General features: G+C 36.2%; 1 protein-coding gene across 3 annotated transcripts in view; it reads right to left on the bottom strand.

Annotated features, from left to right (window-relative positions):
• The window catches only part of LOC132398385 (aldo-keto reductase family 1 member B1-like), a 39,619-nt gene that overhangs the window by 17,558 nt on the left and 2,976 nt on the right, over positions 1 to 19,085 (bottom strand). The window contains exons 1-8 of one of the 3 annotated variants that reach the window (XM_059977732.1): positions 16,958 to 18,566; positions 14,704 to 14,759; positions 13,147 to 13,314; positions 12,936 to 13,052; positions 12,324 to 12,401; positions 11,999 to 12,121; positions 11,756 to 11,862; positions 10,239 to 10,320 (exon numbers count right to left, since the gene is read on the bottom strand). In XM_059977732.1, the coding sequence (XP_059833715.1) occupies positions 10,239 to 10,320; positions 11,756 to 11,862; positions 11,999 to 12,121; positions 12,324 to 12,401; positions 12,936 to 13,025 (480 nt within the window). In that variant the 5' untranslated portion in view covers positions 13,026 to 13,052; positions 13,147 to 13,314; positions 14,704 to 14,759; positions 16,958 to 18,566. Of the gene's footprint in view, positions 1 to 10,238; positions 10,321 to 11,755; positions 11,863 to 11,998; positions 12,122 to 12,323; positions 12,402 to 12,935; positions 13,053 to 13,146; positions 13,315 to 14,703; positions 14,760 to 16,957; positions 18,567 to 19,085 lie in introns of those variants that run through there. The other 2 variants (XM_059977734.1, XM_059977731.1) reach the window with 2 other exon arrangements.

Genomic DNA, 19,085 nt, shown 5'->3' with positions numbered 1-19,085 from the left:
ACATATCAAACAGAAAAAGCAATTATGAGAACTAAACAGAGATATTATGAACTAGGTGAAAGATCACATAAGGTCCTTGCATGGCAGTTAAAAACAGACCAGACTTCTAAAACAATAAATGCAATTTGAACAAGAGTAAATAAAATTACTTATAAACCTTTAGAAATTAATGAAACTTTTAAGAATTTTTATTCTGAGTTGTATAAATCAGAATCACAAAATGGTAATGTCAAGATAGAAAGGTTTTTAAATCACAAATAACTCTTCCAAAATTAAATACGGAAGAACAGAAGGGATTAGATATGCCTTTTACATTGAAAGAGGTCGAAGAAGCCCTAGGATCACTTCAAAGTAATAAATCTCCAGGAGAAGATGGTTTTCCACCTGAATTTTATAAAAAGTTTAAAGATTTATTAATTCCTCCTTTTATGGAGTTAATACATCAAGCGGAAAGAATGCATAAACTTCCAGAATCTTTTTCGACAGCTATTTTAATAGTATTGCCAAAAAAAGGTCTTTTAAAGCCAGCATCATATAGACCTATTTTTTTATTAAACACTGATTATAAAATAATAGCAAAAATCTTATCTAACAGATTATCTAAATACTTACCAAAATTAGTACATATGGATCAAACAGGATTTATTAAAAATAGACAATCGGCAGATAATGTAACTCGGTTATTTAGTATAATTCATTTGGTGCAAAAGAGGGAGGAAATGAGTGTGGCAGTTGCTTTAGATGCCGAAAAAGCATTTGATAGATTGGAATGGGATTTTTTATTTAAAGTATTGGAAAAATATGGATTAGGAGTATCTTTTATAAAATGGATTAAAACCTTAAGTATTAATCCCAAAGCTAAAGTAGTGACAAATGGTCAAATTTCAAGACCATTTCAGTTAACAAGGTCAACTAGGCAAGGTTGACCATTAGGCAAACTAGACCATTATCACCTGCTTTATTTGTGTTGGCGATAGAACCATTAACTGAATTAATTAGAATGGACCCAGATATTAAGGGTTTTAGAGTTAATCAGGAAGAATACAAGATTAACTTATTTGCTGATGATGTTCTGCTTTATTTAAGAAACCCATTGCACTCGTTGCGTAAATTATCCTATAGATTAGAAGAATATGGGAAAATATCAGGTTATAAAATAAATTGGGATAAAAGTGAAATTTTACCTCTTACTGAAGGAGATTATAGTCAATGTCGATTAATAACTCAATTTAGATGGCCGGCAAATGGTATAAAATATTTAGGTATAAGAGTTGATAATGATGTAAAGAACTTATATAAATTAAATTACTTACCATTACTGAAAAAAATTCAAGAAGATCTTGATAAAAGGATGGTATAACCAATAACATTAGTAGGTAGAGTAAATACCATAAAAATGAATATATTCTCTCACTTCCGGTAAGATGGCGACTGCTTAGCTGCTTTGAACTTTTGCTCCGTTATTTTCCCTATCTTTGCACTATATGTCTACATTCTTAAACCTTAGTTAGGAATTTTATTAGGTCTCTTTTGCTTGCCTGCGAACACATCTATTTTATAATGTCTATCAGAATCTCTAAATCTGGGAAACAGGAAGTTACGGCTTCGCCGACTGAGATTATCGCTGCTCTGGAACAACACCGAGAAGATATTTTAAAGGAATTTAGAACTTTTTTCAACCAGCTGGATGCCAAATTGGATGGGATCAGTGCTAGAGTGGACAAACATGCCGTACATTTATCTTGCATCGACTCGACCTCTGATGATTTAAAACGCCACGTCGAATACCTTGAGACCCTCTGTTCCACCCTATATGGAGAAATATAGTAAACTTTTTTCCAAAATGGTGGACCTTGAAAACCGGAGCAGACGTTGCAATTTACGAATTCTTGGATTGCCAGAGGCCACCGAACAGGGTTCCCTCGTAAACTTTTTTTTCCGATTTTCTTTGTGAGATTTTTGGGAAAGAATTTTTTCCAACTCCACCTGAGCTTGAAAGGGCACACAGGGTCTATGTCCCCCGCGCAATGTTGGGCTCACACCCACGACCAGTAATTTTGTGCTTTCATCAATACCAGGTGAAAAACCGTTTGATTATGGAGGCGCGCCGCAGAGGTACTTTTGCTTTTCGAAATTCAACCATTCGTTTTGTGGATGATTATGCCCCCCAGGTTTTGAAGATGCGTGCTGAGTTTAAAGGTGTGATGAAGGTGCTTTTCGATCGTGGTTTTAGACCCTCACTTCGCAATCCTGCCGATCTCCGAGTTACGCTTGCTAATGGAGAATATAAGTGGTTTAAGTCGGTGAAGGAGGCTGAGGCATTTGTTGGAAGTCTTCCGGCTATCCAGTCTTCTTCGGAACCTGGTCGGACTTTCTAAAAAGGTGGATAAGTACCTCTCGTAGTAAAAGTACTTTTTTTCCGGACTCAGACTTTACTTGAATAACTCAGACACTACCTATTGAAACTCCAAGGGAGATAGACAATCTCTCCCTGGACTTGGTACATTTTTTCTAAATAGATATTCTGTGCTTAATGCTTCCCTGCGGACGTTTAGATTGTACTTGTGTATTCTATTTTATTTTGTATAACTATCTATAGAGTTCTACAATTGACTCTAACTTGCTTTGGAGGTTTGGTGTTTTTTATTGAAGGCCTCCCTGTTGGTTGATTTACAATTTAAGTTTTGCTGCCTTTTTTTTTCTGTAAATGGTTGATAAGTACTCTCCTTGAACCTAGAATTTCCCCCTTTTTCTCCCTCCCTTTTTTTCTCTCCTTTTAATCTTCTATAATTTTTTCGCAGGTAGGTTAGTTTTGGTTTTCCTTTGATTTTCTCTGTATTAAGTTTTATACTTCTGCAGAAGTTGTTCCTATCTGTAATTATGTTTTCCAGTGCATAAATTAGCTACCATTTGCTATATTATTTATATGGAACTGTTGTTAATGACACAGATCTGGAAGTCATTTTTGGGTTAATTTTTTTGGTAGAGCTAGCTGCTTTTTTTGGTAGCCGTCTAGTTGTGGGTTGCGAGGGTGGGGTGGGTTTTCCAGTTTTAACATCACTCACTGTTTCTATTGCTTTTCTTTGTTACTCAGGATATGTTTATGTTTTGATTCTACGAATCTATGTTTACATTTCTGCTCCCAGACTGATATTGTATTGCTTGACTTTTTGTATGCCTGCTGCCTTTTATGCATTAACAATTGATAATGGCTAGTACACTTAAATTTGTGAGCTGGAATGTAAAGGGATTGAATCATCCTGTTAAAAGAAGGAAGGTACTCTCACATATTAAACAACTCAAAGCTGACATTGCTTTCCTTCAAGAAACTCATATTCGTTGTTCTGAAAACTCCCGGCTTTTGTCAAAGTGGGAGGGTCAGCACTTTCATTCATCCTTTGCCGCTAAAGCTGGGGGGGGGGGGGTCTCCATCCTTATTAACTCAAATACTCCTTTTGAACTCCATAAGATATCTGATACAAATGGCCGTTTTATTATTGTTTCCGGTAAATTATACAATACTAATGTTGTACTAGCAAACCTGTATGCCCCCAATTTTGATGATGTTAATTTTTTTGAATGTTTTTTTTTCCTCACTACCAGACTTAAACTCATACTCTCTTATACTGGGTGGCGACTTCAATTGTTGGTTAGATCCTAATTTGGATCGATCGTCCTCTGTTACTAGACTACCTACTAAATCTGCCTTAGCTATCCAATCATTTCTTTCTAATTATGGTATCTCTGATATATGGCATTTTCTTCATCCTACTGGGAGAGATTTTTTTTTCACATGTTCACCATACCTTCATTAGAATTGACTACTTCTTACTCGATAACCAACTCATTCCATTTGTCTATTCTTGTGATTATCAGAGTATACTGATTTCTGACTATGCCCCAATTACTCTCTCTTTAAACTTTCCTGGTCTCCCCCAGAGGAATAAATACTGGCGGTTTGATTTGACTTTATTATCGGATGATGATTTTCTAAAATTTATCAAGGATCAGATAACCTTTTATTTTAACACTAATACATCACCTGAAGTGTCATCCCAGATTGTCTGGGATGCCATGAAAGCATATCTGAGGGGTCAAATAATCTCCTATACAGCAAATCTTAATAGAAAGTTCTGTGCAGATCAATTAGACCTCATTAACCAGATTAAACAATTGGATCAACTGTATGCTCAAACTAAGAATCCTGAACTGTACAAGAAACTATACAAGAACTTCAAGCTAAATTCAATCTTTTGTCTACTCAACCTGTCGAACACCAACTTCTCGAAAGTAAGAGTCGCTTTTACATTCATGGTGACAAATCTAGTAAATTTCTAGCCAATCAGCTGAGGCGTTCCAAAGCCAAACAACATATTACAAAGATCCGGAAGGAGAACAGAGACTTTACATCGGATCATTTAGAAATTAATGACGCATTCAAAAATTTCTATTCTCCACTTTATTCCTCTGAATCTTTGAATGACAATATCTCTGTTGATCAATTTTTAAAAAAAATCTGAATATTTCTTCGCTTTCATCTGATTTTAAAGCCAAACTTAATGCGCCTATATCATCAGAAGAAATATCTTTTGCAATTTCTGCATTGTCCTCAGGGAAATCTCCTGGACCTGATGGGTTCCCCGTAGAATTTTATAAATCATTCTCCTCACTTCTTTCTCCTCAGTTATTCTCAGTATTATCTGACTCGTTTAATTGCGGCAAAGTGCCACCCTCTTTTAATGAGGCATCTATTATTCTTTTATCAAAAAAAGGGTAAAGACCCAACAGAGTGTTCCTCATATAGGCCGATCTCTTTGCTTAATGTTGATGTCAAAATCTTGGCTAAAGTTTTGGCTTATAGATTAGAAACTGTTATTCCCTCTATTATCTCTGATGACCAAACTAGCTTTATTAAAAACAGTCTCCCTTTTTTTAAACATACGGCATCTATTCAATATTCTATATTCACCTCCAACTGGGATTCCTGAACATGTTATTTCCCTCGATGCGGAGAAAGCATTTGATCATATAGAGTGGAACTACCTTTTTGCAGTTTTAGAAAAATTTGACTTTGGTCAAAGTTTTATCTCTTGGATCAAATTGCTGTATTTGTGTCCTGCTTCTGTTTTAACTAATTTTCAGAAATCCCAGTTATTTAACCTCAAAAGTGGCACACATCAGGGATGCCCTTTAAGTCCCTTTCTCTTTGATTTGGCTATAGAACCTTTGGCGATAGCATTTTGAAATTGTTCTGAATTGACTGGGATTTGGAGAGGAGGTGTTGAGCATAAAGTTTCTCTTTATGCTGATGACTTATTACTTTTTCTTTCAAATCCATCTACATCCTTACCTCCAATGTTTTCACTTCTTGACCAGTTTAGCCAGTTTTCTGGCTATAAACTTAATTTACATAAGAGCAAACTTTTCCCAATTAATAAAGAAGCACAAGAATTAACATTTCGTGATCTCCCTTTTAAAGTAGTCCACAATCAATTTACCTATCTTGGTATTACAGTCACAAGGAAGTTTAAAGATCTCTTTTGTGAAAATTTTGCCAATCTTGCATATAATCTAAAACAGAGTCTGGTACAATGGTCACCTCTATGTCTTTGGTAGGTCATATTAATGTTGTCAAAATGTATGTTCTCCCTAAACTTTTATACTTATTTCAATCAATCCCAATTTTTATTCCTAAATCTTTTTTCGATTCCTTTGACTCTATTATTTTGTCATATCTGTGGAAGAATAAGCGCTCTAGAATTAATAAAGTCTATCTCCAAAAACCTAAAAAAGAGGGTGGCATGGCTTTACCTAACTTTCGTTTATATTACTGGGCAGCTAATATACGTTGAGCTACCTTTTGGTCTTTTTTCCATGGCCAACCCGAGAGCCCTAATTGGGTGGCAATGGAGCTGAGCTCCACTAAAGAACTATCTCTGCACTTCTTGGCTATGTACTCCCTAGTAGTTTGTCCAGATTAATGGTTAATCCTCTTGTTAGACACACTTTGCGTATTTGGGCTCAGTTTAGGAAATTTTATGGTTTCCATGGTTTTTCCATTTCCAGCCCTGTCGTACATAATCACCTTTTTCTACCCACTACGTATGACTCAGCATTCCATGATTGGTATAAGCAGGGCATCAGACATTTTGAAGATCTTTTTATTGATAATCGCTTCGCTTCTTTCCAACAGCTCTCTGCTAAGTTCAATCTGCCCAATGCTCATTTTTTTAGATATCTCCAAATTAGACACTTTATTGTTCCTTTAATTCCCAACTTCCCTGAAATGCCTGAGAAAAATGCTATGGACTTTTTTTCTTTCCATTAATCCACTAGGTAAAGGTTTAATATCAAGTATTCAAGACAAATTAGCAGCCTTATGACGTGCCCCTGTGGATAAAATTAAAATGGCATGGGAGCAGGATTTAAATACCTCCTTATCTGATGAGACTTGGGACTCGATTCTCAAATTGGTTAATACAACCTCTCTTTGTGCTCGCCATTGCCTCTTACAATTTAAGATTGTTCATAGAGCCCATATGTCTAAATCTAAACTATCTCGATTTTACCCTAACATCAGTCCGCTTTGTGATAAATGCAAAAGGGGCGAGGCCTCTCTCATTCATGTCCTAGCTTGGAGAAATTTTGGAAAGATGTCTTTATAACGTTATCGTATATTCTGAATCACCACCTAGAACCAAACCCTTTAATTGCTCGTTATTGCTTTAATTCAGTTTCTGGGGTGAGACAGATTTACGTCTGAGTTCGTCTAAGTGTCAAATATTATCATTTGCCTCTCCCCTGGCTAGATGTTTAATCCTTCTTAGATGGAGAGATGTTGCCCCGCCCACGCATGCTCAATGATATTATGGCCTGTTTGGACCTTGAAAAAAATTCATTATTCAATTCTTAATTCGGACTTAAAGTTCCATAAGGTCTGGGGACCTTTTATTGAGTACGGTCCCTTGCTTTCAGCTCCTTTTTCTTTTGGTAGTAGGCATTGATATCTTCTGTTGCTAAGTGTATTCACAGTTTGGGGGTTTGATTGTCCTGATTTATATTCTCTATGTTGTGTTGTAGGTGGTCTGGAGTTTCCTTTTTTTGTTTTGTGTTGTGGGGCTTGGGGAGGACACTAATTTTACTTGTCTTCAATTTGGGTGCTTTTTCAATTATCTTTTTCTGTATCAGATTGTTATTGTATGCTTACTTTTGCACTGTATCAATGTTCTTCATTTTGATCTGGGGGTTTTTTATCTGTAGTTATGTAGAAAAAGTATAAAAAAAAACTAATTAAAAAATGAATACATTCCCTAGACTACAATACTTATTTCAATCACTACCAATACAACTACCCCAGAAGTTTTTTCAAGAGTTAAACAAATATGTGAGGAAGTTTCTTTGGAAAGGTAAGATGTCAAGAATATCATTGGAAAAATTGACATGGAAATTTGATCTAGGAGGGTTACAACTTCCAAATTTTAAGAATTATTATAAAGCAAATCAACTTAGATTTATTGCATCTTTTTTTGAGAAAGATAGACCAGCATGGATTAGAATAGAACTAGATAAAATAGGAGAAAATACACCAGAAGATTTTATATATAAATGGGAATCTAAATGGATACGGGAAAAGAAAGAATCTCCTATATTAAAACATTTGATTGACTTATGGAATAAGATAAATGTTGATGAGGAGACAAAGAAATCTTTATTAGCAAAGAGATCTTTAATTCAAAATAGACTTATTCCTTTTACAATGGATAATCAACTTTTATATAATTGGTTTCAAAAAGGGATTAGATATATAGGAGATTGTTTTGAAGGAGGTATATTAATGTCATTTGATCAATTAAATAAATATAAAGTATCAAACAACACTCTTTTTTGTTACTTCCAACTAGAGGCTTATTTAAGAGAAAAATTAGGTCAAACAATGTTATTGCCGAAATCTAATGAAATAGAAACTTTAATTCAAAAAGGAAAGATTAAAAAATTTATCTCTTGTATATATAACTTGATTCAAAAACAGGCAATTAAACAAGGAGTCCATAAGTCAAGACAAAAATGGGAAAGTGACTTGAATATTAAAATTGAAGAAACAAATTGGTCAAGACTATGTCTTGATAGTATGACAAATACAATAAATGTCCAGTTAAGATTAGTACAATATAATTTTTTACATCAATTATATATTACACCACAAAAAATAAATAAATTAAACCCAAATTTATCCGATCAGTGTTTCCGATGTAACCAAGAAATCGGTATTTTTTTACATTCTACTTGGTCTTGTTCTAAAAGTCAACCTTTTTGAACAAATTTAAGAGTTTTATTGGAACAAATTATTGGAACACAACTTCCACATAATCCAATATTATTTTTACTAGGCGATATTGAAGGGATAAAACGAAAACCCAAATTGAATAAATATCAGAAAGAATTTATAAAAATTGCACTGGCAGTAGCCAAAAAGGCTATTGCAGTTACTTGGAAATCGGATACATACTTAAGTATAGATCATTGGAAGAAGGAAATTTATAGCTGTATTCCACTTGAAAAAATTACTTATAATTTAAGAGATAAATATGAAACATTTTTGAAAATTTGGCGCCCTTATTTACAAAAGACAGGATTAAATATATAGGTGCTCCGAAGATGAGATAATTAGTTATTTGGGGAAAGAAATAAATATATATACACTAAAGTTATTATGAACTCCAGGAGCATGTGGGGATCTTCCGATATCCAGGCACTCTTTCTTTTTTTCCTTTCTTTCTTTTTTTTTCTATAGGGATGTTAGGGGGGAGAGGTTAAGGGGAGGGGGGAAGGGTATATATTTTTTTTCATATTTTCTTTTACTTCTGTAATTATTTGAAAACTCAATAAAAAAAAGTTTTTTAAAAAGGCAATGCTGATGCTGCAAGTGCAGAAACATGGAAATCTACAAACCTCCAAATTCAATAATTTTACAGACAATATCTGCAATGTCAATGATATAGTTCTTTATAGTGCCATGGCTGACTATTCCACTTGTTACAAACATGCAACATTATCAGGTTCAAAGAAAGCAATGAATCATAACTGTGTTGATCTAATATGTCAAAATTGATTTTTAAAAATTGTTGATTATTGGGAAAAGCATTAAACCTCAGTGGTCAAGGAGGCTGAGAATGGGATAGTTTACCACTCAGTATGCTAATAAGAATGTGTGGACGACTTCCATAATTTAATAGTTGAAGAGATGGGATATGGAGCTACAGCATAAATTAAATAAAATTCTTCTGCTTGTTGACAAATGTGCAGCACACCCCAATGTAGAATGTTTAAGAAACAGCCATCTGGAATTCCTCAGCCAATACAACATCCTTGGTGCAGCCAATAGATATGTGAATCTAAAAATTTAAAGTTGGTGAACACATTGAAGAATTTGAAGAAAATCTATGACATCTTCAACAGCCAAGGGAGTGCAAAGTTTAACCTCTTACAGGCAGTATAATTTGTCAGTAAAAGTTGGCAAGAAATAAGCAACAAGACAATTCATAACTGTTTTGCTCACTGCAGTTTCAAGTGTTCAGGCTTAAGAGATGCCAGAAATAGCCAGGAGTGAAAAGGAAATGATTTCACTACTTCAAGGTAGAAACTACAAAGAATTTGAAGGCATCAACAATCATCTTGAATGTTCTAATGAAAATGAAGATCTGGAAGATGCAATCATTGAAAGCATTATATTGGACACCAAGTGGGGAACATGAAGACTAGGAAAGTGATGAGAATGACACAACTGAACCTGAGCTTGACTACACAGGATGCCAGAAAATTACTGGATTACAACACTGCTTCATGCAGGTAGACAATGAAGGCAGTCCATTAGCTGCATAAGTGTGTGCACTGATTGTGTTCATCAACAGTCAAAAGAACATGTCAATGTACACCTCACAAATTCTTCTGTCTTTAAAGTGTGGTAGTTTTCTAATTTGCTCTGTATTTAATTTAAATGTAATTTATTCTTCAGTTAAACAGTACTTGGTCTGTTTTGCACCTAACTTTTCCATGAAACTTCAGCCAGCTGGGGCAGCCTCTGAATTGGGCCAAAATGTACTGGTCTCAATGTGTCCCAATTAAATGGAATCCATTGTATTTGAAATAAAATTATAGTACACATGGTACAGCTACACGTAAATGAACCAAAAAGCTAGAATATGACACTGCCACAGAGATTTAATAAGAAAAGTTCTTACTTGTGCTACTGATTTCTTATGACGCTGTGCTATTTCCTGTAGCTTAGGATCCTCAAGGAGATTGGGTTCATCTGGCTTTGCCCTGAAATTAATGAAAGGAAATGGAATTACTTGTGCAAAATCTCCAAGGAAGAACTTCCAGCTGCATGATTTTCCATTAGTAGGCAGTGTCGTTTTTAAAAAAATACATGTTATAAATGACTTCTCACCAGTCATAGTTTAATTATTGTTTCACTCATTAAATGTGATACATTTTTTGATTAAGGTGCTTCATACTCATTTGTGTTCTGGGGTCCTGTTGTCTTGTATGACACTTCAATGCAGGTACAGACAGCAAAAATCATCTTATAAACTAAATTCAGAAGAACAAAAACACAGGTATAGCAAGCCAATGGTCCCTCAAGCCTGCTCCACAACTGACAATCAACTTTTATTAACTTCATTCTCATCCGCATGATCTCATAACCTTTAATTTCCCATTGCCCAAAAATTCATCCTAGTTCAAAATTAATGTAATGGTATAATATTATTTATGCTGGAAGTTTCTGCTAAACATGAGGAAAGAACATCCCTAAAGCATATGATGCAAAAAGTGGCTGTCAAACAAAGAGAGCTCAGAATAAGGCAATACAAGTTAAGAAGCACAGGTATCATAGGCAGTGCAGAGGACAGGCAATAAACTATTAATGTGATACATATTGGTATAAGTGGCAATGGAGAAGCTTAGCACAGAGGTAGACTGGGAAAGTTAGAGGATCTCAAAATCAAAGATCACACCCACTCTAGACATTCTTCTCTCCTCTCCCATCAGCCAAAAGATAGCACAGGCCTGAAAGCACATACCAGTGTCAAGGACAGCATTTACCCTGCTCTTGTAAAGACTATTAAATGGTTCCCTAGTACTACAAAATAAACTCAACTTCACAATCTACCTCAGTATGATTTGACACCTCATTGTCTACCCTACAGTTAGCTGTTACTTTATTCTGCATTTTCTTTTTTTTTTACCTTGTTCTTCCTCAAATTGATCTGTGTGACTAGCATTCAAAACAAGTTTTCCACTGTATTTCAGTACAAGTGACAATAATAAGTGTGCAAAAATTGTAGCATGGCATTAAAAAAAGGGACCAACTACTCAAAAATTCATTGTCTAATAAGACGAAAGCGGAGAAATTGCAAATACATCATTTCTTAATGTACCAAGAATGAATCAATGGATGATCAGGTTTGAAAGAATATGGCAAATCAGATAGCCAGTGTCAGGTAGGCACATGGGAAAGAGTAATAATATTGTTTAGATTTAACAGAGAGGACAATGGTCTTCAAAATGTCCTCAAAATACACAGCCTTGCAGTTTGATTCTTTCATGTCAAGAAGTTGGCCAGCTTACACTGGAAATTCATTACAACTCTTTCCAAAGATTTGCATGGACAACAGCTTCAGAAAGTCGCTTTAAAAAATAAACTACAATATTAGCAATTTATCATTACTAAAATAGGAGCAAATTACGGTAGTACCATGGTCTGTCCAGAGATCCCAGTGGACTATAGGCTGTCACAACAATATTGTTGGAATTGCAATAGGAGATCAGATCTTCTTGAGTTAGATAAGGGTGGCACTCAATCTAATAAAGAAAAAGAGAACACAATAAAACTTCAATGCTGATGAGAAATTTTCACAGAAAAAGACAGCGTCAATAAATGCCATCCTGAAAATAAGTGAAATTCTATAATGCCAAAATTTTAGAAGAAATCAATTACCTGGTTGACAGCTGGTCTGTACTTCAAGTTTTTTTTATTAAGGATACGCTCTATCTGCTTATGATTAAAATTGGACACCCCAATAGCTTTAACCATTTTTTGATCCACCAATTCTTCCATTGCCTGTGAAAGGAAAATGATTATAATAATTAGCAGTCAGCTAAATTTAAATTTTAGACTGAAGGCCACCCAGAATAATGTTTCAAGCAACTAAAGTCAAGGGACCAATCTAACAACAAGGGCTTCAAGAAGGAAACATATTACAAGTTTAATTTCTAGATAAATCTAGTAACAATAACCTTAGATTCTCCAGTTACATACTCACTTCCCAAGTGTCAACAAAATCCGTGTCACTTGGTATTATCATCCCAATCTCATTGCGAGGCAAGTTCTCCTGGCCAGCCTAAAAGGAGATATTTTAGAAGCAAGAACAAATAGCATAACTTAAATTACTGAGAAAGGAGGTAGACCCAAGTGGGTTAATACATGCCAACATTTAAGAGCTGTTTGTAAGTTTACCTTTGGTTTGTTTTCATTTATATTACAGAATATACTTCATGTCCGAGTTTTATCAAATTGTATTCACTACATACCCCTTGATATTACTTAACAAGAGGAACACTTTGGCATGAAAGGGCAGGGCTCCTGTGTTTCTTCTAACTGGGCCAAAGAGCCTATTCTGCATTGTATGCTCAATGTTCCAGTATGGCTTGCTACTACTTAGCAATTTTCCTACGAATCACATCAAAGTAATTCAGTTGGCTTAGATTTCTCATAAATGAATGATAAAAACCTCAAGTACCCAACCCCCAAAATTTACTAATTTTAAACAACCCACTGAGTACTAGGCTATCTAAGGGTACAACTAATTTATCTCAAGCAGTGTGCAAATTAAACTAGAGAAAGATGCACAAAAATGTTTTGCCAGGCAGTTTACCTTGAATCCCATAGGCCAATGAATAAGGTACAGATCCAGATAGTCCAGTTTCAGGTCACTTAACGTCTTAGAACAGCAATCCTTCACCATGTCTTTGGCATGAAATGTACACCACAGCTAGAAGGAAAACAAAATTATTCATTAGTGCATTGATATCACTAAAATTAAATTATACTTTAGCTACATGGCAGCAGCACTCCAAATCCTTTACCTTGCTAACAATGAAAAGATCTTCACGCTTTACAGTTCCATCCTTGATCTTCGCCTGAATAGCATCACCAACTTCTTTTTCATTTGCATACACAAATGCACCATCAATGTGACGATAACCAGCATCAATGGCCACTTTCACTGCTGCTGTCACTTTACCTGGTTCAGACTGAACAGAAAAGTGCTTATACATAAAATTCAAATGGTAAGGAAATGCCAAATGAAACAGATATAAATGGCAGTCAATTCAAATTTAAGCATTTCAAAACAGCACAGCTAAGAACATTCTTCCAACATCCTCCTTAACCTAGAATTTAACCAAGCTCTACCAAAGCAGATCACAAGTCAGGTATCATTTTTTTTTTGAGTGACACCGCTTGACAAAACCTTTCCTCCAACTACCAGCCATAAGTCGGAGGCAAAAAAAGCACAGGATAGCTGCATTTACACTTGGGAAGCTTGACAATAGAGGTAGCAGACCATGATTTTCCAACTCATTCACGATTCTAGACATGCCCACCCATCAAAACTGAAATGCAAAGTATCCATAAAATAGTTATTCTTTTAGGTCAGTCCATCAGCACCTCTCTAAAACACAAATGTTATCACTGAGACAAGGACAGCAAGTGATGAGAACACAGCCAAGTGAAGTTCACATAAAAAAATGATATTCCCCCTACCCACTGGGTCTTGATCTCTAACCAAAAGAACTATTTGAAATACCTCTCCAGAACAACCACAGAGCCTCAAGATGGTCGATGAGCATCACCACTAAGGGCAATAGGCTGTCTCTGCTACTACAACCAACAAGCCATAAAATAGATGAAAATCAGGACTGTTGAAGGGCCTCAGCCCAAAACATTGACTGTTTACTCTTTTCTATAGATGCTGCCCGGCTTGCTGCATTGCTCCAGCACTGTGAGTGATCCTTAGATTTCTAGCATCTATAGATTTTGCGTTTGAAAATCTAGGGTCTGTTAGTAATACAGCAAATGTGCCTGGCCATACACCAAACTGCTCTAACATAAGCACAGTCCTGGTACTCAGCCAACCAAAAGCATTACCAAGTACCAGAAGAATCCCTGACAACACTATCAAGTGCCATTCTAGAAGCAGCAGCAAGTAAAGTGATCCAAGGCTATTCACCATTTAAAGACAACAACTCAATGGCTGACCAGATATGAGCTTGACCTCCAATTTGCTGCCCAGATATGAGCTTGACCTCCAATTTGCTGCCCAAAACCCAATTCCAACAGTGCCCAGAAATCTGTTTCAGGCTTAAACATATCCTATAACCGCAACCTTCTCAGCACTCTGTAAAGTAGAATGCCAGAGACTTATAATCCTCATACAAGATTCCTCATTGTAATTTTAAATGGTTTTTCCACTTATTCTGAACCTTCATCTCTGCCCAATCAGTTTTTCCATAGAAGGCAATATCTTCAGTATCTACCTTCATAACTTCTTCAGCATATTATTTCAGTATCACCTCCACTTAGATCCAGACTGCTTAATACTTCTTCATAAGACAAGCCCTTCATTCCAAGAATCCACTTACCAATACTTTTGCACCATCAGAGCCACTTGTTTCAGAGCTAATTTACAATCTTGGTCCTAATACAGAGAAGATAGAAAAGACAAATTCTAGAGATAATACAGGAGACTTCCCCTTGATACAATAGATGCAACTAAGTACAACATTGAGTCCAAATAAAAATGAATCAATATCTGAAAAGAAGCTGGTTCTGATTGTTAGTGGATAATCATTTCATCTCCAGAACATCACTTCAGGAGGCCCTCAGAGTTTCTTCAGCTTGCGTCATGACATTCACTTCACAAGGCCAGAAGTGAAAATTTTCTTTAACGTTCGCTTTGTGTGCAGTTCCTTATTTACTCCTCAGTTATCGAGTTGATCCATGCCCACAGCCACCATGACCTAAATGACACTGGGTATAAATGGCCAGTAAGATTTGTGCCACACAAGAATCAGGCATCAACCATCTCCAGCAAGTCTGACCACCTTTATAATTTCAATTGCAATATTATTGCTGCATTTCACCCCCCCACCACCACCAATATGCTGAGCATCAGCACTGTCCAGAAACTTTTGAACCAGATACAGCAAGTGTAGTTATGTGAAGTGTCCTTACTTTGGATAGTACTTTGATAATCTGACAGTTACCTATTGTGGCCAGATTTGAGCAGAGATTGGGCACCCTATGATTACCACCTGACTCCTGCACACCTTAATAACTGATTAACTAATAGCAGGTAAAATGTGTGGTATTTGTTATTTTCCTGGACAAATGCAACTGTACCAATATCCATGGAATAGGTAAAGCCAGTTCTGCCATCTAAATGCATAGTTTTCCCACCCAATTCCCCTATCTCTCAACAGATTTCAGGAACTTATAGAATCTTAACCTTTTACACATTCAACAGCTGCACAGCCACAGCTCAAGGGTATAATCTTTTATTTCAAGAAGTCAATCCTCAAGTAAGGAACTTTCATCTGACTTCATTAGCCAGTCCCTAATCCCAAGACAAAATCTGAGTTTTAGTAATTCCAGCCATCAGGAAGTCCCAAAGAAACAAACATCAACATTGACAAGTTCCTTCCTAATCATATCTTAGCATTTCCTGAAATTATAAAAATTCTGTTCTATGTCCCCTCAGGGAACAGCTTTCTCATCCCAACACGTCTTATGATCCTTTGTTGCATTGCTTTCAAGCTAAATATGGTTCTGAGTTAAGCAGGCAATAAATCATACAGTAATCATGCCATACTGCTATTCTAATTCAACGGTTTGCTAAACCAGACAAAAAGTCTCACTTCACTAAACCACACTCAATTGTTTTAAAAACTGAGCATTCTACAAGTGATGACTTCAAAATCCTCACATTAAACTACTCTGCCACATTCTTGCCTACTTGTGTACTTTGTAACTTACTTCTTTACACAAGTTTTTCATCACCAGTATGCTTACATATATTAAGATCAGGGATCCAGTTGCAGACAACAAATAACTAAAGATCAATTACTGATCCTTACACATACCCAGTAATTACTTTTTGTCACTGTTAAAAATCTCCCCTCAGCTTTTATTCTGTAACGGGTAACCATGTCAAAATATTTACCTCAACCTCACAGGAGCTCTTTCTTGCATAACACCTTTACCTGGCCCCTTATCAAAATTCCTTTGAAAAAATTCTTTCATATAACCAAGGTGACTGTACTACCAATGTTAATCAAATACTTTAATTAGATCCTTTAAAACTTTAAATCCTTTAAAAGTTAATTCAAGATGTTCCACAACACAGATGACCCCCACCCCCCCCCAACAATATCACACCCACACTAAATTTATTCTCTCCACTGCCACAAGGATTTTGTTAATCAAAAGTTAGAGCAATTCACTATAGCTCATCTACAGTGTCAATTCAGGGAACACAGTTTTGACTTTGAACTTACAGTAATTTATGAAAATTACAGACTTGTTCCCTCACTAACCAATTTTGCTTTGATGCTTGTACATGCACATACCAGTTGAAACCTACACTCCTTACTTTGATTTCATTCTTTCCACTATTAATCTAACTTTCATATAAGGCTGACACCTATTCATAAGCCTCACTTGTGGCACTTACTACAACAAGAAAATCACCAAGCTCTTCCATCTTTTGTCTTCATTTTCTCTTCAAAATAGTCTTTGTTTTCCATTTGCATATTTCTCTCAGCACGTCCACATTTCAATTTGCAGAGTCTTAAGCCTTCCTACGGCATAAATTGCCATAATGATCAATACTTGTACCTTCAGTTTCTGCACTCCACTACATTTTTGCCTGCTTCGTCAATTCTTTCATTTGTGCATGTCTTAATCTTGCAAGATACATCTACAATGTACAAGCAATCCTCTCTCGATACAGCACCAAAACCTAATGGAATAGAAAGCCATTTCATCAATCTTGCCCATGGCAGTAGGAAAAGATCCAACCATCTGAATTCCACATTTCAGCAAATGATCAGCTTAAGTGTAACAAGCCTCTACCATCCGTTTAGGTATTGTTCTGTATCACTACCATCATCGTTTGGGTTAAAATTAATATCCACTCATCGTACTTTAAAACTATTCTCCACTTTCATCCCTGTTGACAAAAGGTTCTATACTCTCCTGGCACCGCAATTTAAAAAAAGTTTCCTCCTAGCTTCCTCAGTGCCAAATAATTCGAACCATCTGATTGAACTTGGCCTTTTGTCCTTGGAGCGACAGGGGATGAAAGATGACCTAATAGAGGTGTACAAGATGATGCAAGGCATTGATCATGTGGAAGGCCAAAGGCTCTATCCCGGTCTTGAAATGGCTAGCACAAGCGGCGTAGTTTCAAGGTGCTTGAAAGTGGTACAAGGATGACATCAGAGAGTTTTTTCCACAGAGTAGTGCATTGCCAGCGAAGTTGGTAGAGGCAGGTATAATAGAGTCTTCTAAGAGACTATTAGATGGGTATATGGAGCTTAGAAAAATAGAAGGCTGTGTGATAGGGGACTCTAGGCCACTGGTTGGGAAACCATTGCTCTAGGCAGTTTCTAGTGTAGGTTACATAGGTGGCACAAGATTGTGGGCCAAAGGGCCTCTAATTGTAAGACTGTAATGTGCTGTACTTTTCTATGTTCTATCACATCTTTCCTGTGAAACTGACACCAAGTAAAATGCATTAAAGGTGACAAACTGGAAATGTCATATTACTAGTACTGGAATACTCAAGTCAAGTGGATACGGAGTACTTCTGATTAGTGACACTGGGCTCCAGAGTTCATCCTACAACACCTGTCTGACTGAATGTATCCTCAGTATTGTTCACTTCCATTTTCCAGCATCTGCATTCTTGTTTTTGCTTTGATTCTTTATATAGCTCTGGCAATATCAACATTTTATATACCATTCCTCAAAAACCATCCCATATACCATACCCCTTTCCTTGTTAATCCTCTCCACCCTTCTATACTAACAAGGGCATGCTCACACATTGAAGAAATAGGAGTAGACACTCAGTAAGATCACCAGTTTCTGCCCCATCACTGCTTAGTATCCAGAGATCTTTCAGTCTCAGTTTTGTATGGCATCAAAGCCTCCATCCTTCTAACGATAGCCCATCAACTCAAGGTAAATGCTTCTATTACTATGACAAAAGGAAATGGAAAATTCTGGATGAATTTCAGATTAGGCAGTACTTGAAAAACTAAGGATCGCAAACACAAAACATTGCCCCACCTGTTAATCTTTTCCCTACCTTTTCTGTTTTTGTTTCAGATTTCCAACATCTGCATTTAACTTTTCCCTTTATTCCTTTCCTACCAACCAACTCATCCATGCTAGCTTTATCAACAATGTCCAACTTTTATCGATCTCATCACAAGCTGAGAATTAAAATACACAATTTGTACTTGATCCTCTCCTCAAAAAAATCCAATGCACTGTCATGCACAGTTTTTATTTTATAAACCCATTGTTCACTACAGTCATCTGACAGCTTTCCTCCTCTTTGGTTCTCAGTGTTTTCCCTCATTCTGATATTATGTTAATGTAAAGAATGTTATTCTTTACTGACAATATGCATGGGTTGTTGGCGTATGCCCATCCAACACCAGACATTCCCGCCCCCAGTAATCCATTCCCTCACAATTTGAATGCTTTCACTATTCGTGGAATCACTTCCCAACTTCCATTTGCTCCATTCAATCTAGATTTTTGCCTCTCTGAAAAAGTTGCTTTCAGTCTACCTCAATGAGAAAGAATGTCATCAAGCTGTAAAAACAATGGACCTGAGGTCCCAGTACTTTCAGACAGCCTCAAAGGATTCAAACTGTATCACTTACCTGTCTTAAGCACAAGAATTATTGGACAAGCTGTGATGTGGCAGCTAGCAGTCACCAAAAAGACC

Source organism: Hypanus sabinus, chromosome 8 (assembly GCF_030144855.1).
Source record: "Hypanus sabinus isolate sHypSab1 chromosome 8, sHypSab1.hap1, whole genome shotgun sequence".
In the NCBI taxonomy this organism is placed as follows: Eukaryota; Metazoa; Chordata; class Chondrichthyes; order Myliobatiformes; family Dasyatidae; genus Hypanus; species Hypanus sabinus.
Note: the sequence above shows the minus strand (reverse complement) of the source record. Positions and strands in the feature narration are given on the sequence as shown.